The sequence below is a fragment of the Theobroma umbraticum genome, unplaced genomic scaffold, assembly GCF_002168275.2.
Source record: "Theobroma umbraticum cultivar Fairchild unplaced genomic scaffold, ASM216827v3 scaffold_50.0, whole genome shotgun sequence".
Lineage (NCBI taxonomy): Eukaryota > Viridiplantae > Streptophyta > Magnoliopsida > Malvales > Malvaceae > Theobroma > Theobroma umbraticum.
Window position 1 is genome coordinate 3179548 of NW_018397261.1, and position 25623 is coordinate 3205170.

The 25623-nt window shown below is 33.4% G+C and overlaps 4 protein-coding genes across 8 annotated transcripts; 1 reads left to right on the top strand and 3 right to left on the bottom strand.

Moving 5' to 3' along the window:
- Window positions 1–537: 537 nt before the first annotated feature.
- Window positions 538–5733, bottom strand: WNK3 (WNK family serine/threonine-protein kinase 3). Its single transcript, XM_021429859.2, has 8 exons — window positions 5274–5733; window positions 5036–5073; window positions 4695–4922; window positions 4377–4600; window positions 4125–4282; window positions 2401–2584; window positions 2186–2323; window positions 538–2018 (listed from the first exon to the last, which is right to left on the bottom strand). The coding sequence occupies exons 1-8, from the start codon at window positions 5358–5360 to the stop codon at window positions 1162–1164; spliced, it is 1914 nt and encodes a 637-aa protein (XP_021285534.1). The 5' UTR covers window positions 5361–5733; the 3' UTR covers window positions 538–1161.
- Window positions 5734–7242: 1509 nt separating this feature from the next.
- Window positions 7243–10832, bottom strand: LOC110417823 (large ribosomal subunit protein bL19c-like). 5 transcript variants are annotated; one of them, XR_002445355.2, is made up of 6 exons: window positions 10491–10832; window positions 10029–10253; window positions 9853–9939; window positions 9623–9756; window positions 8356–8764; window positions 7616–8257 (listed from the first exon to the last, which is right to left on the bottom strand). XR_002445355.2 is itself a non-coding variant. In XM_021430374.2 (5 exons), the coding sequence occupies exons 1-5, from the start codon at window positions 10668–10670 to the stop codon at window positions 7510–7512; spliced, it is 726 nt and encodes a 241-aa protein (XP_021286049.1). In that variant the 5' UTR covers window positions 10671–10823; the 3' UTR covers window positions 7243–7509. The 5 variants fall into 5 exon arrangements, 4 of the variants coding, with proteins under 4 accessions (XP_021286049.1, XP_021286052.1, XP_021286050.1 ...); XM_021430374.2 differs by lacking the exons at window positions 7616–8257; window positions 8356–8764 and adding an exon at window positions 7243–7609 and having other exon boundaries at window positions 10491–10823; XM_021430377.2 differs by lacking the exons at window positions 7616–8257; window positions 8356–8764 and adding an exon at window positions 7243–7609 and having other exon boundaries at window positions 10029–10172; window positions 10491–10822.
- Window positions 10833–18051: 7219 nt separating this feature from the next.
- On the top strand, window positions 18052–19927 carry LOC110418429 (uncharacterized). The gene has a single exon (XM_021431154.2). The coding sequence runs from the start codon at window positions 18352–18354 to the stop codon at window positions 19330–19332; it is 981 nt and encodes a 326-aa protein (XP_021286829.1). The 5' UTR covers window positions 18052–18351; the 3' UTR covers window positions 19333–19927.
- A 1291-nt stretch (window positions 19928–21218) lies between these two features.
- Window positions 21219–24790, bottom strand: LOC110417974 (uncharacterized). Its single transcript, XM_089783873.1, has 9 exons — window positions 24402–24790; window positions 23631–24304; window positions 23261–23466; window positions 22758–22838; window positions 22567–22653; window positions 22349–22481; window positions 22162–22254; window positions 21881–22012; window positions 21219–21691 (listed from the first exon to the last, which is right to left on the bottom strand). The coding sequence occupies exons 1-9, from the start codon at window positions 24788–24790 to the stop codon at window positions 21585–21587; spliced, it is 1902 nt and encodes a 633-aa protein (XP_089639999.1). The 3' UTR covers window positions 21219–21584.
- Between the last annotated feature and the right edge of the window lie 833 nt (window positions 24791–25623).

Below are 25623 nucleotides of genomic sequence, written 5' to 3' on the forward strand. Positions count from 1 at the left end.
AGGTAACTTTTAGTAGGATGCACGCTATTTTTAGTATAATATGCATCTCAAGCTCTAGCTGATCGGATTTTGATTATTTAGCTTTGCAAGAAAATTCTGGACACATGGATAGGTGGAATGAACCCTGGTGAAGGTAGTAATGAATCCTAGGCCCTCCATCAGCCAGGTTAAGCACCAGCCAAGACCTTCAAAGGATACAGGAATGAGAGATTGGGGATTAGGGAATAGACCCTTATTGTCAATTCTTATTCTATTTTTTTTTTTTAAATACTTGAGTCTTACTTTCGTAAAAAAGGATGAAATTTATTTATTAGTTCCTTAAGGTTTTATTTAGTTACAGGCAAATATGACTACAGTCATTACCCCGAACATTAGATCCTCTCATAACACAAAATAATAACTCTGAGACATAATACTAAATGAAAATCATTCAAACAGCCCTGAGTTTCTTAGGCCACATCTTCAAAGAACTTTCTGGATTACACAAGCCACATTTCCAAAAAATCAATCAAAGACAATAGCAATGATGCACAGCAATTTGAGGCAACCAGATTCAAGTAGTTGGAGAAAATGATAGAAATCGTATGTACAATTATATGCTCCATACAAAGTTTTTGAACATTAAAACAACACAAAACAGATTAAAAAAGAAAAAAGAAGAAACTCGTGTATGGATGGTGCGCAGATTTCTTCAGGCATATGCAAAATTATATTACATAGGTACATGACTTGCAGGAACAATGGCTCACCTCAACAGTACCATGCTATTTATGGAAACCAAAGCTTCTGTTGAATCCTCTCCTTTCAGCCCAACATGGCTTGCCATTCAATGAATCAATCTACTTAGAACGCATGCCTTCGGCTGTAGTTCCAAAGCATCGTGTCTCTTGTCTAGCCACTGAATAGCCATATCAGATACTCATGCAGATTTATCAGCTACCAATAGGCTGTCCAACTTTACCAACAAAATGAAATCTCTTTGAAGAATAATGGAGTATCTAGTAGTATCATTATCCCTTCTAAGATGTATAATGTCATCTTTTCAGTGAATAAGATATTTAACAAGGAACATAGCTGGACTACTATCAAACTGCAAAGTTAGGCAGGACTAGAAGCAAATTCAAATCCCATGTAAAAGCCTACGTATGTTGGATGCACAATTTAGCAGATTGTCTCATTTTGAATGTTATAGTTAGGGATCTTCATCTTACACATATCCAAAACCTTTTCACGGATTTCTGGAGAAATTTCCTTCAGAAGGTCTGATATGGCTAATTTATGCTTCTTCTTTAGCTCATCTATCTCTATTTGCTGCTTTACCAATAGAAACTCAAGTCTCTCGAATATTACCTTCACTCCTGATTCAGTATCCTTTGATAGCTTACATTTCACTCTTGACGAACATGTTGCAGTACCATCATGCAGATTTTCACCAGATGCGCTCAATGGCATGTCTGCAGATCTGTTTCCATCTTTCCCCTGACCATCATCTCTTCCATTGTGATGTGTGTACTCATTCTCCAGTCGTTTAAGTGAAGTACCACCTTTTATGTTACCTTCACTTTCATAGCTGTCATGAGATTGTTCATCATGTTCAGCAAAGCTATCTGCAAACCTTACAAAATCCACCGGAGAAGCCAAGTTTGAAAGGCCAGTCCCAGCTGGAGAGATTCCACCAGCAGCCACCTTGGGTGAGTCAGACCAGTATCTTCGACCTGATGGCAATCTCTCCAGAGAAAGACTGCCTGGAGATGAGATTGGCTCATAAGCCAGGGGAGAGCCATCACCCTTATTTTCAGAGATATAGTCATCAGAATTTGCAACTTCTACAAAATTATCTCTCGGAGTTTCTCTCGCAGTCCAATCAGGAATATGGGACCGGATTTCAGTCCCAATCATTTCAGAAATTGTTGGAACATCTTGATCTGTTAGGTCCAACTCCTGAACCATTTCACTAGCAACAGCAGTTGGTGTATCTGCTTCAATATCAAATGGGAAGTGGATGTTGCGAATTTGACCTAGGACAATGTGGAAGCTTTTCAGTTTCAATAGGAAAAACAATTTGATATGCTAATGAATGAAATATTTTCCTGGGATGAAAAGTGAAAGAACTGTGAAGAAAAGGCATACAAGGGAATGCACATGTGTGTGTGTGTGTGTGTGTGGGAGAGAGAGAGAGAGAGACCTGTGGAATCTGCTATCCTTAGTTTCAGAAATATTGTGTTCAGGTCTTTTCTCTGACCTTGCACTTTGACATCTACACTTGCCTCAGATTGAAGATCCTTCGTACTTCTCCTGAAATCAGTCGGATCAGAACTACTACCTGCATTTATCATGTGAAAATGTGAGGGCCAAAATATTTAAAAGCCTTCAAGCTCAAAAAAAGCCCCTAAATTCTACCTGAAGTGTGGGCTTTAGGTCGTAAAGAACGACCTACACTGTCATTTTCCTCATCTGATTGGAGAAATGGATCCCCTAGAAGTTCCTTTGCAGGCAACCGTTCAGAGACTTTAGCAATACATTTTTCTATAAATAACTTGACTCCAGGGTCAGTCACTTTTGCCAATGATGCTGGCTTTATTCCCTGCCCAAGGAAGAAAAAACCATGAGAATAAAGAAAAATTGTTCCATTATCAATAAATGTGTCTAATACACAGAAACAGCTCTATTACCTAAAATTTCAATTGCCAAGCAACTATTTCAATTTTATGCCACTAATTCTACCATAGCAAAGTTTGGATAATTAAAAAAGGCAAATTGTTCACAGAAATTTTGATTCAATTCAATGCAGAAAACTGAACTATACAAGTTGAAAATGACAGATTGACAGGTCAGAGATTTATTTAATTGCTTATTATCAAATTTTTAATTATTGGCCATAATGAAGCAGGGTATATATTGTAGTCCAAGGATGCCCCAAGTCTGCATCTTTCCTATTCAATCGGGCTCATCAGTCCTCATCATCCAGTCAATAAACTTAATCAAAAGGAAAGGTAGTAAAGCACGGCATAGGCTATGGCTCAAAAGCACACTTCTAACTGAAGCTTAAGCCCATCCATTTTTGTTAAACCTCTACCACCTGACTTCAGGATTCGCATACAGTAACAAAGCCAACATGCTGAAACGTTTGACTTCTATGGGCTAGACAATTCTGTTAAATAGGTGTTGAGGCTACACTGGCTCCAACTACAGGAATGCTCTGCAGAAGATCAAAAGTTTATCCTAAAATAGAAGTCTTCCCTCTGGAAGTGAGTGCAGCAATAAGAAGTAAAACATGCACTAAGTAGATCAAGAGATGGAAGAGTGAAGGAGATCGATTGGAAAAACCATTCAGCTGCTTGAGGTCAAAAAAGTAAAAGATCATGGATGTTGATTAGTTTTAAGTGAACAAATTTCATAATTTTATTGATGCAGATTATCCTCTAAATATATTCAATGCCATCACCCCACAGAGCCTCAACTCTAACTTAGAAACTTAGTTCGTATAGCTTGCATGCTGAATAAACCAAGGTTGACTTGACCAGTGAAAAGTGAAAAGCAAATATTATCACTGCGGCTAAGCAGGATAACAACCTCTAAACTTGATGAGGAAAGAAAATTCAAGTTGCTTCAGGAAATAATCTAATTTCCAGCTGACATAATGGTTCCTACCAAACTCATTCTTCAGTTCAACAAATGAACCAAATTCTTTTTTATTTTTTTGATGGAATATAGCCAAATTTCTCGTTTCTTTAGAATATCTCCACATTATTAGTAAAGGGAAGTTCATAAAGAATATAAAGGACCCACAACAAGTAATTAGGATTTCAATCTAGTCCAGAAAGTTGCAATGTTGACTGCCTAGGCCATCTCAGGGCATGCCTCATTAAGTGAATAAGCACAAGCAGGGTCTAGGTTTTAATTCCTTTCCTTAGCAACATATAAGGCTTTACTTGTAGACATCACGAACTAATATTCTAAGGGGGTCAATGTTTTCCACCTGTTATTGCATTAGGCCTAAACTTCTTCAACAAATTTGTACTCATGGATTACAACCAATCAGCATAAGGTAATAAGCAAGGCACACAGTAAAGAAGGAGCCAATCCATAAACATTTAAAACAGGAAAGATCGCAAATGCCTTACTGAGGTCACTTTCTTGAATATTTGAGCTGCATTGGTACATTCAACATATGGATACTCAAAGGTCACTAGTTCCAGCAAACACATGCCGAAAGCATAAATATCTACAAGCTCATTGTACTCCTCCTCATAGAGTTCTGGTGCCATAAACTCTGGTGTACCTAGAACATTAGCAATTGCTTTAGCATTTGTACTCAAATCCATGATGGTTCCAAAACTCGTAGTATTGACAGTTATTAAGAACATGATCCCTACCAATAACACTATGTGCTGAACGAGCCTGGCAAAGAATAGCAGCCAACCCTAGATCCCCAATCTTAACCTCACCTTGGTTGCCATTGACAAAAATGTTATCACATTTCAGATCCCTGTGAATCACTGGGGGGTCGTGACTATGAAGATACAGAAGACCCTCCAAGATCTGCCTAGACCATTTCTTCAATGCCCTCAAATCAACATGCTTATGCTTCTTTCGGTACCTGAACAATCAAACATAAAATTTGCAATAAACCAAAACGAATTATAAAACTGTAAACACATTAAGAAAAACATATCAGGACATCAAAAACTTACTGTCGCAATGTTCCTGAAGTGAAAATCTCAGTGATGAAGTTGATATTCTCATTTTTGGTATCGATCCACGAATTGTAAAATTTAATTATATTTTTGTGCTTCAAAGTTTTAAGCAAATGAACTTCTGAGTAAAGACGCTCCAAATCCTCAGAATTACGCAATAGATCTGTGACCTTAACCTGATTCCATGCTACTTCTATACCTTCCAGTTCATCAAATGCTCTGTATCTAAATTCTCACAGCTTGATCAAGGATTCAAAAGAAGCCTCTACTCATGAATTAAGCCTAAAAATGCATTAATATATAGACTAAGAGAACTAAGAAAAGATAGAAAAGGATACACTTTCTTGAAAGCCCCTCTTCCTAGTACCTCCTTGTACTGCAATAACCAATGCAAAAACAAGACAAAAACAAAATAACCCATTAAAGGTAACATCAATTAAGATTAGCCCCAATGCCAATCAGCATCAAATATTAAATATAGAGACTTTATTCTAAAATGGGCAACTTTATTTAACTCAAAACACAAACCAAAAATATAGCAAAAAGGAAATGAAATGAAACAGTGACAGAACTAACCCGACCATAACGACCCGTAGGATCAATCTCCACGAACTCAGCATCGGAATCATCTTGCTCTTGTTCGGACGTTGAATTCTGCGGCATTCTTGTGATTTCAAACACCACCCCAAAAAGGAAAAAAAATAAAATTTTGTTGTAATTTCCAATTTCTTTCTCTGTTTATACAATTAAAATACAAACTATTTATTGCAGAATAAAATAAACCCAAGTCGTAGTTTCAAAGAAAAAAATTAAAATTAAAAAAACAAAAGACCGCCGCGGGGTGGGGGTGAAGAAGGTGTGATGGATGGACGGGTAGAGGGAGGTGTTTCGTCAATGAGAAGCGTTTAATGGCTCAGGGCATCAGCAAACCGACTATGACTGTCTGACTCTCGCAAATGTAATTTAATAATCATTTCCAGCGTTTTCCTTTTCTTCCTCTTATTTTAGTAATTCTAGGAAATTCAATTTTAGGAGATTGACATTGAGCTCTGCTTTGCAAAAGCTCAAATTTGGAAGCACGTGCCGAAGCAGTCCCACAAATTTGGTTCTATCTTCCACAGAGATATTGCCATCTCCGGGTGGGCCCTTCCTCTTAGATGTTGCAGATGCTACGTGGCACCTTACTAATCTGTTGGCTTTTGCCGCCTACCGGCTCCCGTGTTCATGCAGTTGCAATAATCACATAAAAACGCAGCAGTTAAAAACACAAGAAAGCAAATATTGATTTTTAAATTTAACAATTGACAGTTTTAGTTTATCGAATTAATTTAATTAATGCTTCCAAAGATAAAACAAAAATTGTTCAGTTTTCTTCACCGTTAAAATTGCCCAAAGTGTTGTCATTGGGCAGCCGTTAATTCTACAGTTTGTTTGACGCTTCAACGCCCTTTTTCTTTGCCACTTTGAGGACCTATAACTATATATGCAGGCCTTTATCTACAAAACCAATTAACGGAATTGTGGATATTGTCTTTGCCACTGCTGAGGGACAAAACCTAGTGGAAATATAAGGATACAGTGATTTGAATGTCTGTTTGTTGATATTAATGGGAGTGGCAATCATGAGAAATGGGTAAGCAGGCTTCCAGCGAATCAACCAACCATATAGATGGAAAATAACGAACATCACGGAAAAAATAAAATGATCCAATTCCATCTACCCATTTAATTATTATTTTATTGTTAAAATAATAAAAATATTGTTTTTATATTAAAAATTATTGTTTATATAATTGGGTTGGATCCGGGATGAGCTTCGACTGAAAAATTTATTCCCAAATTCGATCCAAGTTGAAATAGGCCTGAGTGGATAGCTCAATCATTAGACACCTTAACTCACTTCATTTGAAATTAATTGTCATATATGATTTTAAAATATTTAAAAATAATTTCCATTTTCTCCAATGAAAACAACTTTTTTAATGTCGACCCTTCATTAAAATATTAGTTTTGCATGTAATTTTTATGAGATATAATAATAATAATAATACCCTTTGCTTAAAACTTTATACTATTTAAAAATCTAATATTAATTTCAAAATAGAGTATGCTGCATAGAAAAGGTTGATTAATCAAAATTAAAACAAAAGAATAAGTTATTAAATTCTATCTCACATTGCAGAGTGCTTTAATTAAGAAATGCAGGTGCTTGGTTTGGAATGAAATATAAATGGCACGACTCAAATCTTTGATTTGTAATGTTAATTATAACAATATATTCTTTCATGTTAAGGGATCGATGATGACAGCTTGACCATAGGAACCATGGAGGAAATACATGGGAACATGCTATGGACATGTAATGTCTTGATCCCAAGCATATATTTCACATGTTATTCAGATGCATGCTCTATGTAGAAAGCAACATTTTCTAGAGGTAACCTTTTCCACTGGTCAAGCAACAGCCCCATCAATGCTCATTTTATCTTTCAACACCCTTACCATCAAAAGGATAGAATCCAAATTTAGAAAAACAATCCAAGCAATCCAACAGTAAGCATAAATTTATACCTTTACCCGCTTGCTAAGCATTCCTCTCAAAAAAAAGGATCGATTCATACTTTTTGTTTAGGAGAAGCAAAAAATTAAGGGAAAACAAGATAACTTATTCAAAAATAAAAGAAAATAAAAAGAAAAGAAAACTAGATAATTAGAGGAATTCTCTGCCAAAACAATTAGACCCCACAATTTTTCGCAATGAAGCCATGTGTGATTTCTCACTGGCCTCAAATCATGCTGTTCATTTTTAAGATTATCTAAGAGCATTCATCTTGTCCCTGAGATAGTAAAGCTTGGCTCTTCTCACTTTCTTCTTGTCCAGCACCTTAATCTCCTTTATGTTAGGGGAATACCTGTCATCCATCACCCACTCTTATTTGACCAATACGTAAAAGATTAAGTATAACCAAATTGAACAAACAATGAGAACAATTATATGATATTTTCAACTCTTTTCCATAACAAAAGACTGGTGAATTATATAAAATAGAAAGAAAGAAACTGGATATAGTATCATGTGGGAAATTACAAAAACCATATAAAATTATTGGTTACCAATTATGATAAACAAACACACCTGTACCAAGAGTAAAGATTAAAAGTGAAGTTGCCACAACAAAAGGACGAAAGCCAAAAGGAGATTGTGGTCTTTTTCTTTTTCCATAAACCAGAAATGATTCTCATAGGTGAATCCAGATTTCTGGATTGAATCCTTTGTAAGTTAAACTTTAGTCATTAAATGAAAGAATATTAGAAAATTTGAAAAACGAGAAGTCAAAGAAGACCAACCAACAAATTAATCAAGCAATTTTGGCATTTACCGTGTAGTGAAAGCATTAAACAGTTGTAGTAGGAACAAAAGTACTAGTAGAATGAAAAACTTCAACCTCTTGTGCACCCACCCACAACAGAGCTCAATCAATACAATCCATATGGCAAGCTAGGTACTAGTCCAACTCATCCATCATCAGTCATGATGGTTGCAGTAGGTCAAATAGTACCTATATGTTTAAACACAACAATCAATGAATCTACCTTTAACATTTACATGCTTGGGCATGTACGGAATGTGGCTAGGGAGCTAAGCAGATGGCAAAACCTGATTAACGGATAAAAATAAGGGCCCAAACTTGATGATAGATACTGGATTGTTGGTGAAGGACACGAGATGACATGATGATGCATGCCTAAGTTTGACTGCCACCCAAAGGATAATCCTTTTTGTGAATTTTTTATTTATAAAAAACCATTCTTATCACACACTTATAACCCAAGAACTCAACAACAATCCTGCTCAGATGACACTATCTCAGTGTTAACAGATAGCTGTGTCTGACGCACGAAGAGGACACATTTTCATGTCAGAAGCCTTTTTCCCTATCAATATGAATACCCTCAGTCTCTCCCTCTTCCTCTCAGCGATATTGCCTTTCATAAAAAGGTGCTCTGATGGAGTGATATTCTAGGTCATTCCCATGTTATCTTCAACTAGAAGCTCCTGTACAGGCCTAAGAATCACAGAAATTCTATCATTGTTGAATCTGGGATACAAAAGAATGAAATTTCATATATCTGTAGCTAAAACAAACTCACTGGCTTATTATATCTGAATTGGAGAATGAGAGGATGCACTTAAACTCGTGATAATGGGTGCTGATCACTGGTTTCTGGTTTGGATACCCTTTGTGCATTTTCATATTTACTATAGAATCTCTTACAACTAATAAAATTTAACAAAAGAAACCCTATACCAAAAACTTAGTTTGACTGAAGAGATTATTAGGGCTATTAGATTAGAGACAATTCATGCTTAAAACAACTATGCAAATGAAACTTGAGCAAATCGATTGTCAGCATGAACTAACAGAAACCCTTCACTATTAGCAATTTGTTAAACACCTTCAATAGCAACCAAATCATACAAGAGTTTTGCCCTTGGAAGCACAATGAAGCAACACTTTTATAGTGAGTTATGTGACAGACATTCTTTTTGCATATCATTAATAACATACCATATAGGGTATGCTGAACTTCAATTTCATTAGTCCTTAAAAGATGTTAAAAGTCTAGTGGAAACTTTTTGTAACTTTTTTTTTTTTGAGAGCATAAAACCTAATCCTCTGAATACATATTCTTGTCATTTCTGTGTCTCAATATGTGACCATATTTCTCAATGATTTGCATTCCATTGATACTCAAACTCGATATTATACGGCGCTAGTGATGCAACTTCACTGCACCTTGCCTGCAGGTCATCCAACAAACAGTAGCATGCTTTTTTTTTCAAGTTGATACATTAAATCTTACTTAACATGCTTTTCAGGCCTGAATTTTGTTAGAAAGAAAAAAAGTTGGATGGTACTCACAGTGGAAAGAGGGACTCAACCCCAACTCCTGCTACCATTCTCCTCAGTCGGAATGTACTATTTAGGCCAGCATTACGCCTAGCTATAACAATGCCTTTTATGGTTGAAACACGTCGCTTGTTTTCAGGTACTTCCTGCACTCACCAATAGTACACCAATTAATTTAATCAGCTCAATACCATGCCATAGTTACATAGTAATAACACCTTCCCTGTAAAAAAATGTCATACCACTCTGAGTTGCACAATGTTGCCAGGTTTAATGTCAGGTATCTCCCTCTGTGCCTTCACCTCTTCCACTGCTTCCTTATCCAGAATCTGCAGGTACATCATCCATACAATTCGAAATGGGAATTAGAAAACATACCATTAATCATTAAGGTAGTGACAAGAAAAAAAATACTTTCCTGCATTATGTGCTTGGCAGTTTTATCAAGCCTTTTAAATTTGATTTGAGGAGGCACATCAGTGACAGATTGGGAAGAATCCGGAGTAGGCGAGGCAGCTGTTGTCATAGACCTGCTAGAGCAAGTAGACATCATTGCAGCCAACTGAGACAAACCAGGCATCGAACATCCGTCAGAACAACCGGGCAACATCAATTCTTTTGTTTGGAATCCCAATCTTGTCTGCTAAAATAATTTGCATGCTTAGTAACAAACTTACTTCAAAATTTGACTTACAAAAACATAAGAAGCAACAAGACTTCAAAGATATTGACCTAGCAGCAATTAACAGTCAAATTATACTTAACGAGAACTCAACAACGGAAAAGTTTTTAGGCAAGACAATGGCTTGTGCAAAACAAATTAAAACAATACTTAAAACAAAACCCAAAAAAATTAAAGGAAATAAATTAAAAGCCATACTCCAAGAGATTGCAGGAGGTGATTCCTGGAAGAATTGATTGAATTGTTGGATCCATGAATCAACCTGCTGCTATTATTTGTAGCCAAATAAGCTCTGTTGGCTTTAAAATGAGCACCGCTCCAGCTGTAAAAACCATGTCTTTGACCCAATCGGATGCTCCCACCAATAAACGATTGCATTGTCTGCGTTTAAAGGAAAAATAGAGTCAGCTCCTACACTCCCGTTTGTCTGCTGAGGAAACGCGAGAAAGTGAAGGAGAAATGAAAGGAATTTCTGCACCGCGAATCAATAAGCCCCGGTGCCCAAAACCCTCCCCTAGAGAACTGGGGTTCAATGATCGTAGACTGTGTTATGACAGGAATGCCCCCTTTTTGCTTCTGGATTTGTTGGACCTGTTGTTTACCCGAGTAGCTTTACTAGAATGTCCGGTCTAGTCCATTACAAACCCATTGCCATTGTTTTTGCAAGATTACCATAGCCCATTGCTTTTGCTAACAAAGCTTTGATGAATAGATCTAATATATCGAGATAATGCTTATAAAATTTTTTAAATTATTTAAAAATATTTAAATTAATTATTTTTTTTATTTTTTTAATTAATTTTTAGTCTATTATTTACATTTAATAAAATTTTTATACTTTATTTTAAATTAATAGATCTAATGATTAAATAATTTTTACTAATTAAAATAACATTTATCATTCTATATCTAAATGGTGTTGACATAATATTAATATGAAAAGTAAAAAATATTATATATTATATTATCATATCACATCAATATACCACGATATTTTTCATTATAACATATTAACATGTCACTTGGTATAAAATGATAAGTAAAATTTTGATTGAGAATAATTAGTTAACCATTAACCATAAAGGTTTATGTAAAAAGTACAAAAATATTGATTAAATGTTAATAAAAAAGTAAAAATTATTTAATTTTTTTAAATAGTTCAGAGTATTTTAAAATATTATACTTAACATAATTTATGTTGAATTTGTTATGTTATATACTGATTTGTTATATTGGTTAGTTTGCTTGGTTTATGTGAAATACGAGATGCAATACTTAAAAATATATATTTTTATTTCTATACGTAACTTATGTTACCATTTTATAATTGATTACTATAAAGAAGTTAAAATATAAATAATATGTACCAGAGAATCTCTAAATCCTTCTATTAAAACAAAAGACTCCATTTCAATACCAATAATACTAATAATAATAATTTGCATAGTTTGTCAGCAGAAGAGTACATAATGCTGTACAGCAACTAAATCATCATCTTCAGTGTATAGGGATAAACACAAAACATGATTAATATTTAGCGAATTTTGAGGTATAGTTAAGTGCAAATTGAGTTGATTAATTACTAATTAATGACAATAAATAAGTTAGAAAGAGAAAGTGTAGAGCATTTGCATTATTTTTGGTTTTGGAAACGAGGGAGGGATTTAAATTCTATTTTTTAAATAAAAAAATTATACATAAATTAATAAGTCAAATACTTAATGAATTCACAGTAATATAACCTTACTGTAAAGCTAATTAAATTTAATTTAAAAAATAATAAAAAACCTGCTTAGCAAGTTAATAGGTCAACAACATAAATAATTTCTAAACTTATCCATTTTATATTAACAATATAAATAATTTTTAAATTATTTATTTTATTTTAAATATTATTTAATTGTTATTTTATTTTATTTTTATTTTAAAAATACGAATATTATTATTTTTAATATTAACATTATATCTAACTAATTTAATTCAATTAAAATTATTATTATGATTTATTACGTTAAATCTCACACCTCTACGTCAATATTTTGATAAATGTTTATTTCATCTCTATAATATTTTATGTTAATTCTTACGATTTTATATCAAGATTTTTAAACTATTAATTTTCATCATAATTCTTTATATCTTTATTATTATTCATGCGTAAATTAAAATTTGTAAACTGTAAAACACTTTAAACTTGATAATAACAATTCAAATGTTTAATTTCTTAAGAATTATGTTTATTTGATATATGATTAACTTGTTATGTTAAATCTCACATATTTATGTTGATATTTTAACAATACTTGTTCCACCTTTATAAAATTTTATATTAATTTTTACCATTTTACGTCAAGGTTTTTCAATTATTAATTTTCACTATTTTTTTTATCTTTCCTATTATTCATGTATAAATTAAAATTTATAAACCATAAAACACTTTGAACTCAAAAATAAAAATTTAAATGTTTAATTTTTCTGAAAATTATGTTTATTTGACTTGTTATATTAAATCTCACACATTTATGTTAATATTTTGATAATCTTTGTTGCATCTGTATAATCTTTTACATTAATTCTCACAGTTTTACGTTAAGGCTTTTTAACTATTAATTTTTATTATAATTCTTTTTATTTTTGCTATTATTTATACATAGATTAAAATATGTAAGCCATAAAATACTTTAAACTTGAAAATAACAATTCAAATGTTTAATTTTCTCGAGAATTATGTTTGTTTAACATATGATTAACTTGTTACGTTAATTCTTTTGATAATGTTTGTTCCACCTTTAAAATATTTTACGTTAATTCTTATGGTTTTATATCAAGACTTTTCATCTACTAATTTTCACTATAATTCTTTATATTCTTACTATTATTCGTACATAGATTAAAATTTGTAAGCCACAAAACACTTTAGATTCGAGAATAACAATTTAAATGTTTAATTTCTTCAAAAATTTTATTTATTTAATATAATTAACTTATTATATTATATCTCACACATTTTTGTTAATATTTTAAAATGTTTGTCTTACCTTTATAATTTTTATATTAATTCTTATAATTTTACGTCAAGACTTTTCAACTATTAATTTTAATTATAATTTTTTTATCCTTACTATTATTCATATATAGATTAAGATTTGTAAACCGTAAAGCACTTTAAACTCTAGAATAACAATTTAGATATTTAATTTCTCTGAAAATTATGTTTATTGGATTTATGATTAACGTATTACATTAAATCTCACACATTTATGTCAATATTTTAACAATACTTGTTTTACAATTATAAAGTTTTATGTTAATTCTTACCACTTTATGTCAAGGTTTTTCAATTACCAATTTTCACCATAATTCATTTTATCCTTATTATTATTCACACATAAATTAAAATTTGTAAGCTACAAACACTTTAAATTAGAGAACAAAAATTTAAATATTTAATTTTTTTAAAAATTATATTTATTTGACATAATTAACTTGTTACATTAAATCTCACACGTTTATGTCAATATTTTCATAATCTTTGTTGCATCTGTATAATTTTTTATATTAATTCTTATCACTTTAGGTCAAGGTTTTTAAATTATAGTGAAATTAGTAGTTGAAAAACCTTAACGTAAAGCCATGAGAATTAATATAAAATTTTATAAAGGTGGAACTGTTATGAAATAAATATGAAAAGAATAATTATAAGACAAATATAAAAGAAAATATTTTGAGAGAAAGAAAGTATTTAGAGGGACTAAGAAGATTTTATATTAGTATATATTTACAAATAAAGTGAAAGGGCCTATTTATAGGCTAATAACCTTTTATCTAGATTAAGTTTACAAGATGAAGATAATACTTAAAGATTGGATGAATTAATTCTAATTCAATCTAATTTACATCAAATCTAGATATAAATAATATAAATAGATATTCACAAAAATATTCATAACACTCCTCATTGAATATCTATTGTATTAAGAATATGTCTCGTTAAAACGTTACTAAGAAAAAATCTCATGGTAAAAAAATTCGAGTGAAAGAAAAAAAGTGCATAATCTTTTCAAGAATACGCTTTTGAAATACTACCTCATTAAAAACTTTATCAAAAAAAAACTTAGTGAAAAAAATCTTGATGAAGGAAAAGAGTACAATGCGTATTTTACTCCCTCTAATGACTGCGTTATAGAGATTTTTAAAATGATGCATTCTAATATTTTATACAAACTTTTCAAATGTTGCAGTAAAAAGAGCTTTGGTGAACAAATCTGTTAGATTATCACTTGACTAAATTTGTTAAATACTAATTTTATCATTTTCTTGGAGATCATAAGTGAAAAAGAATTTTGACAAACTATATGTTTTGTTCGATCGCCTTTAATATATCTTTACTATGTTATGTAAGCAGTATTATCCTCATATAATGTTATTGAAATTTCCTTCTTAGTTGACAAGCCACATGTTTTTTGAATATGTTGAGCTACGGATCTTAACCAAACACATTCATGACTTACTCATGAGTTGTTAGAATTTTTGTATGATTAGAAGAAGTATTGTTAAAATATTTGTATAAATGTATGAGATTTAACATAACAAGTTAATCATATGTCAAATAAACATACTTTTTAAAAAAATTAAATATTTAAATTATTATTTTTGAGTTTAAAGTGTTTTACGGCTTACAAATTTTAATCTATGTGAGAATAATAGTAAGAATATAAAGAATTATGGTAAAAATTAATAGTTGAAAAACCTTGACGTAGAACTATAAGAATTAATGTAAAACATTATAAAGCGGGAACAAATGTTATCAAAATATTTATATAAATATGTGAGATTTAACATAACAAGTTAATCATATGGCAAATAAATATAATTTTTGGGAAAATCAAACATTTGAATTGTTATTCTTGAGTTTAACGTATTTTACGGTTTATAAATTTTAATCTATACATGAATAACAATAAGGATAAAAAAGAATTATAGTGAAAATTAGTAGTTGAAATGTCTTGATGCAAAGCCGTAAGAATTAACATAAAACATAAAATATTATTAAAATATTGACGTAAATATATGAGATTGAACGTAATAAGTCAATTATATAAAATAAATATAATTTTTAGAAAAATTAGACACTTAAATTGTTAGTTTGAGTTTAAAGTGTTTTACGGCTTAAAAAATTTAATTTATACATGAATAATAGTAAGAATAAAAAGAATTATAATGTAAATTAATAATTAAAAAATCTTGATGTAAAACTGTAAAAATTAATGTAAAACATTATAAAGGTGAACCAAGCACTATAAAAATATTAACATAAATGTGTGAGATTTAATATAACAAGTAATCATACGTCAAATAAACATAATTTTCAGAAAAATTAAACATTTGAATTGTTATTTACAAGTTCAAAATATTTTACGGCTTACAATTTTAATATATACGTGAATAATGGTAAAGATAAAAAGAATTATGGTGAAAATTAATAATTCAAAGCCTTGACGTAAAACTATAAGAATTAACGTAAAACATTATAAATGTGAAACAAATATTGTCAAAATATTGACGTAAATGTGTGAAATTTAACACAACAAGTTAATCATAAGTCAAATAAACACAATTTTTGAAGAAATTAAATATTTAAATTGTTATTTACAAATTTAAAGTGCTTTACGACTTAAAAATTTTAATTTATACATAAATAGTAGTAAGAATAAAAAGAATTATGGTAAAAATTAGTAGTTGAAAAACCTTAATATAAAGCTGTAAGAATTAATGTAAAACTTTATAAAAGTAGAACAAGTATTGTCAAAATCTCGAGATAAATGTGTGGGATTTAAAGTAATAAGTTAATTATGTCAAATAAATAAATTTTTGAAAAAATTAAACATTTAAATTGTTATTCTCAAGTTTAAAGTGATTTACAGCTTACAAATTTTAATTTTGTGTGAATAATAGTAAGGATAAAAACAATTATGGCGTAAATTAAAATTTTAAAAATCTTAACATAAAATTGTAAGAATTAACATAAAAAATTATAAAACTGGAATAAGTATTGTAAAAATATTAATGTAAATATGTGAGATTTAACGTAATAAGCCAATTACGTCTAAATAGAAATAAATGAATAATTATAAAAATAAAACTACTTTTTGTTAAAATCAAACATTTAATTTTTTTATTATAAAGCTAAAAGTATTTAACGGTTTATAAAATTTCATTTATAAATGAATAAAAATAAAAATAAAAATAAAAATAATTATAGTTAAAATATTAATTTACTAAACTAAATTTTAATTATAATATTTATTTAAAATTTTTTTAATAATTAATATTTTTTATTCAAGAATATAATTGTAAATGATTAATTTTTATAAAAATTTTGTTATTCTTTTATTATTTTTTGTTTTAATTAATATTTTTTAGTTAGTTATTTTCTTTCAATTATTATTTTTATTTATTTTGAGTTAATTTAAGTTTTTTTCTTAACCTATTTGTCAAGTAAACAGGATAAAAAAATTTTTTATTGATCAAAGGCTGAAAATGAACCCTTTAAATCTAATGGTTCTTATTTGTAACTTTTCATTAATGGTAACTTTATTATAGAATTTGTCCGAATGCTCTGGTGCAGAGCATCCGCATTACTCTTACCTGTATATAGGTGGAAATAATAAACCTGGGAAATCAAGCTGCATCTGTCAAAGTAGCACACACCATCCCATCATTTCTTTCTGTTTCCCTCATCCTTTGTTCTTTATCCAATCATTCCTGTTAGACCCTTCAACTGCCAATGACATGGTTTCAGGGGACCACCATTTCTCTATTTTACACTCTTCATTTTCCTCATTCTTATGGTTGAACAAATTTGATAACATGCAAAGACTCACCCTAGTTGCCTACAAAGGCAAATTTTGAATTTCATGAGGTAAGAAAATCATGGATGTCAGTAATTATAAACTCCTTGATCAAGGAAATAAAGTCAGGGTTTGTTGGTTTACATCTGCTTTCAGCTTCTCAGTCAGTTCCTTTTTCTTGAAGCTAAATATGAACAAAAGAAATGTAAAATCTGAAGTTTCAGTTGTGAAAAAACCACTCCAACTATGACATTTAAGTCTGGTATGGTGGGATATTGAAATCTTAACTTAAAAGGGCTGATAGCTAAAAAGGACAGTGGAAATTAACTTGATTGTTGTCTGAAACCATGGTGAGGAACACTAGAGTTTGGACCAGATCTGCTGCAAACTGCAACAGTGTGGATTCCTCAGATTTTTCAGCAACTATTCCACTCCCTAGGTTCCTCTCTCCTCGACACCTTTGAAGAAAAGTTAAAAGCTAAACGAACCCGCTAATTACAAATTGTAAAGTGTTGAAAACTTTTTTTCAACAAATGACAAAAGAGCACGAAAGACCCACCTCGGGAAACCAACTTCTTTTCATCTTGGAAATTATTTTAATTTTGACCTGTCTCTTTAATATTTTTGAATTAATCCCACTTCATGTGCTGTCAATGGCCTCGAGAACTCTATCTGGGAACGTAGAAATCTATACTCCAAATCTGGTGAAAAAAAATGGCCTTCTCCACTATTAACCATGCATGGGAGTAACTAGTTTAAGTATAGCAGAAGCAAAAGCCACCTAGGATTCAACAAAGTTGTCCTGCTGAGAAGAAAATTGAGTAACAGAATAAAGCAGTAAAAAACAAAGGAAACCAAACAAAACATTAAAAATAAAGATCCAGGTAAGAGAAAGTTGAGCAGTGCAATATAAAATGGTTTGTTCTTCACTCACTCTCACTCACTGCCATCTATTTGCCAGCTTGGAATTATTTTTTTAACATCCATTAATGCTGCCAAGAACACCTCTGGCAGCTTCTGTATGACTCATACATCTTGTGACCAAGATCTCTCTCACACTCTCCCTATGTTATTATTCACTCTCTCTCAATTCTGTTTTCTCCAACTCATTCTTCCTCATCTTGTTGGCTACTTTTTCTTGCTCTAGTTCAGGCTCTGCCACTATATCTAGCTAGTTCGTTCAGCTTGTCTCAAATTTGCAAATAACCATGCAAGACCCTAGTGGGATTCCTGCTTGTTTTTCATCAGGTGAGAAGCCGAATGATGATCCAGCAGCGGTAACCAGGTCCGGGCAGAGTGTTTTTATGTCTGTTTACCGTACAAAGATTGCTGACCAGTGCCGATTGATCACTGTTACCTGGTGCAAGAATCTGTTACTTCATGGCCTCTCAGTATCAGTTGAAGGCCACGAGGGAGAGAGTCAATATACCTGTAAAGTTGAGCTGAAACCTTGGTATTTTTGGAGGAAACAAGGCTCCAAGCGCTTTATTGTGGATGGTAAAGCCGTTGATATCTTCTGGGACCTGAAGACTGCTAAATTCAATGGAGAAACGGAGCCCAGTTCCGAGTACTATGTTGCTGTTGTTTGTGACGAAGAGGTTGTGCTACTTCTTGGGGATCTAAAGAAAGAAGCATACAGGAAAACTGGGTGCAGGCCTGCTCTTATTGACCCCATTTTGGTTTCAAGAAAGGAGCACAGATTTGGCAAAAAGAAATTCTCCACAAGAGTTAAATTTCATGAGAAAGGCAGGTTTCATGGGATCTCAATTGAGTGCAGGAACGGAAGTGCAACCAATGGCAACATGAGTAATGTCAATTCTTTTGGTGGGGTTGAGCCTGAAATGGAGATAAGAATTGATGGGCATTTGGCCCTTCATGTCAAGCATCTTCAATGGAAATTCAGGGGTAACGAATCCATTCATGTCAACAAAAAAAGAGTAGAAGTTTATTGGGATGTCCACGACTGGCTTTTTAGTCCTGGTTTAAGGCATGCCTTATTTATATTCAAGCCTATTGTATCATCCACCTCTCTTTCATCTCTATCAACATCTTCCTCCCCACCATCATCGTCATCCCTGACATCGACACCATTGTCATCTCAGACAGGGAGCAGTGGTTCATTGGAAGGGCTTAATCCAGGCCGCTCATCCGAATTTTCCTTGTTTCTGTATGCCTGGAAGGTTGAATGAGAGCAACACATTAAGAAGCCCCAAAGGTTCCATCATCATCATCATCATCATCAATGCCATAAGAATAAGGTTGTGAAGCGAAATGGGGCTTCAATCTTCATGTCCTGGGCCAGCATGGAGTGGTGAGGGTGCAGACTGGGTCGAGAAGGGGACAGATAATTGTGCAGAGAAGGAGTGGGGGGCCCCCAGAGAGGGGTTGGGAGTTAGTTACAGCTGGGATTGAACAAGTGGCCAGAATTGGACAAGGCAGATTGTATCACATACGTGCCTAATAATTCCCACATCCAGAGGCATCTGCCATCTCCAGCTGTTTTAAGAAATCCTAATTTCTTTTTCCTTCCTTGATCTGGTCTAGATAAGTGAGCAAGCTCCTTTCAAAATTATGTATCATTTCTAAATTTTATATATACTACAAGAGAAAAAAGTCGACAGTAGTTTTCATGGGTAAGTGAATGTCTGTGTCTAGCAGAACATTGCAGATGCTGGATGGGGCTGTTGACGATGACTGAGAAAATCACTAACTGCAAGTCTTTTGTGTGTGCGCACTGCACGTGGATACATAGTTCTATTCAGTTCGCTTACTTTAATTTTTTATCCCTATGACTTGAAAATTTGCTCCTTTGCTCTAATATCAATGGATTAACTTTAGGTCAGTGCCTTCTTCAAGATGTCTAGACTCTAGAGTCATGGAAACTCATGCTAGTTTAATAAGTTCAAATCCTGATAAAGGGTCTGTGAACATTTTTTATTTTACCAAAAAATTAAGCCAAATGTCATTAAACGCAAAAGTGAAGAGGAATTACCACACAATTTGAGGTTCATGCACTCTGGCTCCTAACAACCATCTGTCTAAACCACAATGCTACACATATTGGGGGCAACCTTGGAGCAGAATCTCTCCCCACATTTGACATGATATTGTGAGTGCAACTTGATGGTGTAGATTTTCCCATCATTCTAATGGTCGATTTTTTGCAGAGCAGAGATGATATTGCATTATTTTCGTAAAATCGAAAATGAGCGGAAGGCAAAAGATTTGATTTGGCCATCTTAAAGATTATGATAGTACTAAGATATATCAAGAGTTTTCTGCAGAATCTTCTTAATTTTGCTCTTCTTAACCAGATATATGACAGACATTTAACATGAGTTTGAATCAGCCAGTACTTGTAACATCAATATTTATCCATCCATGTCCCTGTGCCATCCGCAGTATTACTTAATAAGTTATCATGTCCTCTTATTTAAAGTATAATATATGTCGAATTCAGATTAAGTTGGTTCAATGTTTTTTAATAGCAATAGAATGAGCAAGTTCAACCCTTGAAAAAAAAAATGACACAATTAGTCATCTTCAGAAATGATTGGGAGATAAGTTGTTAAGGAAAAACTCCTGCAACTACTTGGAAATTGTGGCAAAAAGGTGGAGGTGGGACAATCATGAAGAAAGTGTATTCAATTGAGTAATCCTTACCCTTAACAGGATTAGAATAATCTAGCTACAAATTATTAAACAGAATCACTTTTATTTTACTTTATTTTGGGGCTTCAACGACAGCAATAACTCTAAATAAAGTATCCCCAATATCTTATGCAAATGTCGACAAAGCAAATTTGTTTCATGGGATATTTGGAGTTTTGGTTTCAGTTCAAATCCATGGTGACAGAGTAGCAACACCAATAAATAACTATATTCTCTGCAAACCAACCGGTAAACTATAAATTAATCCAGTGGTTACTGGATTAAGAAGGCGTAGATGCTAGAGAAAAGCCTGGCAAGGCAAGAGAAAGTGATGCTTTAACAAGATCATCCAGAAGAAACAATTCCTGATTCTACTAGACAGGCAAGGCAAGTCAATATTTTTGACAAGAACAAGATTGTCCATTTGTCTACAACAACAGCCACAACGATATGGCTACAAATACAATAGATGTTACCAATGGCAACTGATAGCATTTGACAGTATCGTCTATTACAAAAATACTAATAGTTAATAAATAGGCATGTTATTTATTCGGTAGCAACCTTGACTGCTTCAACGTTTTTCCTTGATACATCCTTAATTTCTGTTGCTACCACTCAAAACTGCGTCGCAGCCAGCCAAAGAATACCTAAGAGGAAGAATATGTTTGTAATTCTCGGAATGCACCTAACAAAAATAGTGTTGACCGCCAGTTTTGGTATTGGATCATTGAAAATTTAGGTCTAGGACTGTACCCAATTTACAATAGGCAGGTACGTGAAGACATTTTCATTTTGATCCAAAACCAAACCATTTGGCCAGGAAGAACTTATTCTTTCCACGAGAGACTTCAGGTGCAGCTGGAGGTGCTTTCGCCGGTGATGGGGTAGGTTTTGCTGCAAGGTTGAAATGGTGTTAATAGTTTCAGCTTTTGAAGGACATAGATCAGATACACATGTTATTTAAACAGCTACCAACGCTCAATAATGATAACGTGAAAGCTTGTAAGTTAGCCAATGCAAACGTTTCTGTAGAATGAAATATGTGCTTGCTGTATTCAAGATTAAACAAATAAAGTTATCAACCTGATTGTGGTGGAGCCTTGTTAATTTTTGCATTCCTTGCATCATTAGAATTCTTATCTGAATTTCGTACAGAAGCTTCGTGATGAGAAATAGAGGTTGATTTCCTCTCGCGGACCGTGTGCTCCATCTGCACTCCATTATCATAACCACCTGCAGTGACCAGAAGATTTAGAAGAATGGTCTATGAGGACTTCAAATATAATGAAATGTGCAATCTTTGAAAGACAAAGGGAGTAGTTCAAAACCACGTATAATCTACTCTCTATAAGCTAAAAGTGGACTTAACCAAGTGGATTGCTCACCGTCATTTGGGGGCTTCCCATAGTTGTGCCGTAATGCTTCAAAGAAGGAATTGTCCCTTTGATCTTGCATCACTAACCAAAAAGCCAGAAATTGGATAATTAATCTCATGATGTATGAATGAACAAAATACTGTCACTGAGGTTATATAGTAATGAAAAATCTTACATTGATCAAAAACAGCATTTCTGTAATTTGGGGCTGAGCCGACCAGCAGCAGCTGAACTGCCTCTGCGTCCCTAGCCATGGATAGTTTAGTATATGCATTCAGATTTTGTGTGTCTAAAAGAATGCCAGCAAGCTGTAACATCAGAAACCAGAGAGAATGCCAGATCAGAATTGCCATTTTGACATATTTGTTCTGTAGAATAGTGAGCCTAATTTACCAAAAGCTTTTTCAGCACTGGGGTCTGCAGTAGATCATATGCATCTTCACAATAATTATCTGTCAGAATAGTACACGGAGATCCAACCTAGACAAAAACATATTGAATTATACAACTAATTTATCTCTGTATCAGTGTATTTCAATAAAAATTAGGTAATTTCTGACTATCCACGACTAACATGTACTAACCTCTCCATTTGTTCTCAGAATATCTTGTCCAACTACAAGGATGCTTAACTGGCCAGCCATCATCAAACTCTCCAGATCCACCTGATCCCAAGCATTAGCAGGAAAGGCTAAAACATTGTAACTAATTATTTTGCAAGAATAAATGTGGGAAGAAACATGAAAAAAGAACAATGCAACACTCTTATGTTGCCATACCAACCACTGCTTGCTAAGCTCAATTATCACTGTATGATATATCTAACAAGAATTAATAACCCTTCAAATTTGAAGTATCCATATGCAATAATAAAATTATTTTTGATAATTAATCATGCTGGAACTTCATTTCTCCAATTGAATGTTAACAAATTAATATCATCATTTCATGAAGGTGAACAACTTTTGTAAAGAACAGAGTAAAAGAAGCACCCTCTCTCAAAATGAGCAAGTAAATCAAATTATTTTTGTTGGGTCATTTGATTTTAAAATTAGAACTATCTTTCACACAGAAAGGTTTAAAGTACCTCATCCGAAAAGAGCAGTGAGGTGGCATCAAGTCCAACATGGTGAAAGAGCCAAGCCGCCTGCCTCTGGTTCCACATTCTTTCCCTTCTGACATTCATCACTGGCACAACAATGCACCCATCTTCATCACCTTCTCCTTTGTTCTTCCTAGCCCTGTTCTCTTGTAGGCATGCATAGCATATAGCTGCCACCATGGAACTCGTACCTACAACCCAAAAATCTCACACATTTCAAAGTGAACAATCTACAATTAAATTGATTCAGTTGAGCTTTCATTTGATTCAAAGTAACTTTTCTCCTAGATTTATTTATATGATCACCATTCTTAGATTAGTCTACAAACTCCAAAACATGGCACTAATACTTAACTGTTTGAAGGTCCAGAGAGGACAATCTTGGCCTTGTAATCAACCTCTCCATTCAAAATCATCTCAATCTTGGTTCTCTGCTCCCTTAGAAATTCATTAAGACCAACCTCTCGAGTTCCATCCTCTTCCTTGGACCAACCATTTGAATTGCTCCTTGGTGCAATGTTCTCCAAGGAACATGTAGACTTAGAGATCGACCTCCTCTGAACAGACTCCACCAAGTTCCTTGGCGGTGAAAGAGGCTTATTCTCTGGATAAGAACACGTGGAATACGATATTGACCTCCTCTGAGCCGACTCAATGAGTTTTTTCGGTGGAGAAAGCAGCTGGGCGTCTTGCGATGGAGCTTGAGGTTTGAAGGTTCGGCGGGAGGGGACTGGGATACCTTGTGCATGAGGTGCAGGTGGGTCTACTTGAAAGCGTGACTTACGGAGGGACGATTGTCTAGGCGGCAAAGCGGGGGCTGCAGTGTGATCATTAGTGGGGGATGGTGGTCCACTAGATAGTGGTGTGCGGTCGGTCTGTTTGAGAATGTTGGAGAACCATTTATGAACTGCCTCGGCAGGGGACATATCAATAGGAGAGTTAAGTGAGTCTAGAGATTCTGATTTGTTGCGGCTGTGTTTTGCTGATTTTGATAGAATTTCTTCACTGAATCCTTCCATCTGCCTGTGCCTGAGACATACTCATTCATACATATTATTGGCCAAGAAACAATCATATTTAACGAAATGAATGCATGTTAGATGCAGAAGGAAACGCGGTCAAATACCTTCTAGCAGACCGAGAGAGAGGGTCTCTCCGTTCAAGTGATGATAACGCAGAAAGCCTCCCTGGTTCTGCAGCAAACCTAGGCGATACAACAGGGCGAGTAGGAGAGTCACACCGAGGAGGAGATGAGGCCACCATGCGCCTAGCTTCTTCTAGCCATTCCTGAGTTAACTTGCTACTATTGCTCCTTGTGCTAGATTCAAAATCTTCATCGTCATCCATTGACTTACCGGTACCAGTTAAGTTATAATAAGCCATCTTGTCATCGTTGACAGTCCCAAAGAACATGTCGTTCATGAAATCAGTAAGGTCCGGGACATGTTCGGCTCTTCGTCGATTCTCTAATGCTTTCTTCTGCATCGAGGACTCTCTACTGAGTCTCCTATCCATGGCAATGCCAGAGTGAGAGAAAGAAGACGGGATTGGACAGCAATGAATGAAGAGAAGTAGAGAACGAACAGGCCAGAGGTGCAAGTTACGTTGAAAAGCGTTGTTAATATCATAAGGCACGAGGGAGGGAGTGAGGCAGCCGATGAAGGAATTTTGGCCGGCTTTTCGGTTGATGTCATTTTGTTGGTGTTGGTGTTGTCTTTTCTTTCGTGTTATCTGTGTGTATCGAGGTTGATGGCGATGGCAAAGCCATCCGACTCTCAGCGTTTCCCCTTTTGTCTCACTAGATTGTGGTATATTTAACTGGAATTCATATAGGAGATCAGTTCGAATTTTGGTGAAATTTATTAGTCGAGAATTATTTGATAATTAAGTGGGTAAATACATTTAATGGATAAAAATTTTTCTTGGGTTGGAAATTGATTAAGTAATTGGCTTTGTAATCTTAACTAGTAAAAGCTATGAGAGATGTAATGTTTAAATGATCTCTATGTAAGGGATGAGTTTATTGTGAATGTTTTACAGAATTGTAAGACAGTGAGAAATTATAATAAAGGAAACATTAAATTATATATAATAAAAGATATTTTATGCGTTTTAAATGGACTTGAAAATTAAATTTGTTTTTGAGTGTTTATATTTTTATAATCTCTACCATTATAATAGATATTGTTTTTCCCTGTGGATGTTGAGCCACATTAAATATTATATTTTGTATGTGATTTATTTTTGTATTGATTTACAGAAAAAGGGGAGGTGATGATTGTTTTTTATAAAGAACAAAAAGGGAACTCCTGTTCAAGCTTGGCAGCCCATCACGGAAATGGGCTTCA

Bases quoted from the DNA above. Each gene is read 5' to 3' on its own strand.
- LOC110418429 (XM_021431154.2), top strand. From the start codon at position 18,352: ATGCAAGACCCTAGTGGGATTCCTGCTTGTTTTTCATCAGGTGAGAAG.
- LOC110417974 (XM_089783873.1), bottom strand. From the start codon at position 24,790: ATGGATAGGAGACTCAGTAGAGAGTCCTCGATGCAGAAGAAAGCATTA. The intron at 24,305-24,401 runs GTATTTGACCGC...AGTATGTCTCAG, and splicing joins CTCTCTCGGTCTGCTAGAAG to GCACAGGCAGATGGAAGGAT. The intron at 22,255-22,348 runs GTAAGATTTTTC...CTTTTTGGTTAG, and splicing joins AAATGCTGTTTTTGATCAAT to TGATGCAAGATCAAAGGGAC.
- LOC110417823 (XM_021430374.2), bottom strand. From the start codon at position 10,670: ATGCAATCGTTTATTGGTGGGAGCATCCGATTGGGTCAAAGACATGGT. The intron at 10,254-10,490 runs GTATGGCTTTTA...AAATTATTTTAG, and splicing joins ACCTCCTGCAATCTCTTGGA to CAGACAAGATTGGGATTCCA. The intron at 9,757-9,852 runs GTATGACATTTT...TGGTGAGTGCAG, and splicing joins ACATTGTGCAACTCAGAGTG to GAAGTACCTGAAAACAAGCG.
- WNK3 (XM_021429859.2), bottom strand. From the start codon at position 5,360: ATGCCGCAGAATTCAACGTCCGAACAAGAGCAAGATGATTCCGATGCT. The intron at 5,074-5,273 runs GTTAGTTCTGTC...TGGTTATTGCAG, and splicing joins CTACGGGTCGTTATGGTCGG to TACAAGGAGGTACTAGGAAG. The intron at 4,923-5,035 runs GTATCCTTTTCT...GTGAGAATTTAG, and splicing joins AGAGGGGCTTTCAAGAAAGT to ATACAGAGCATTTGATGAAC.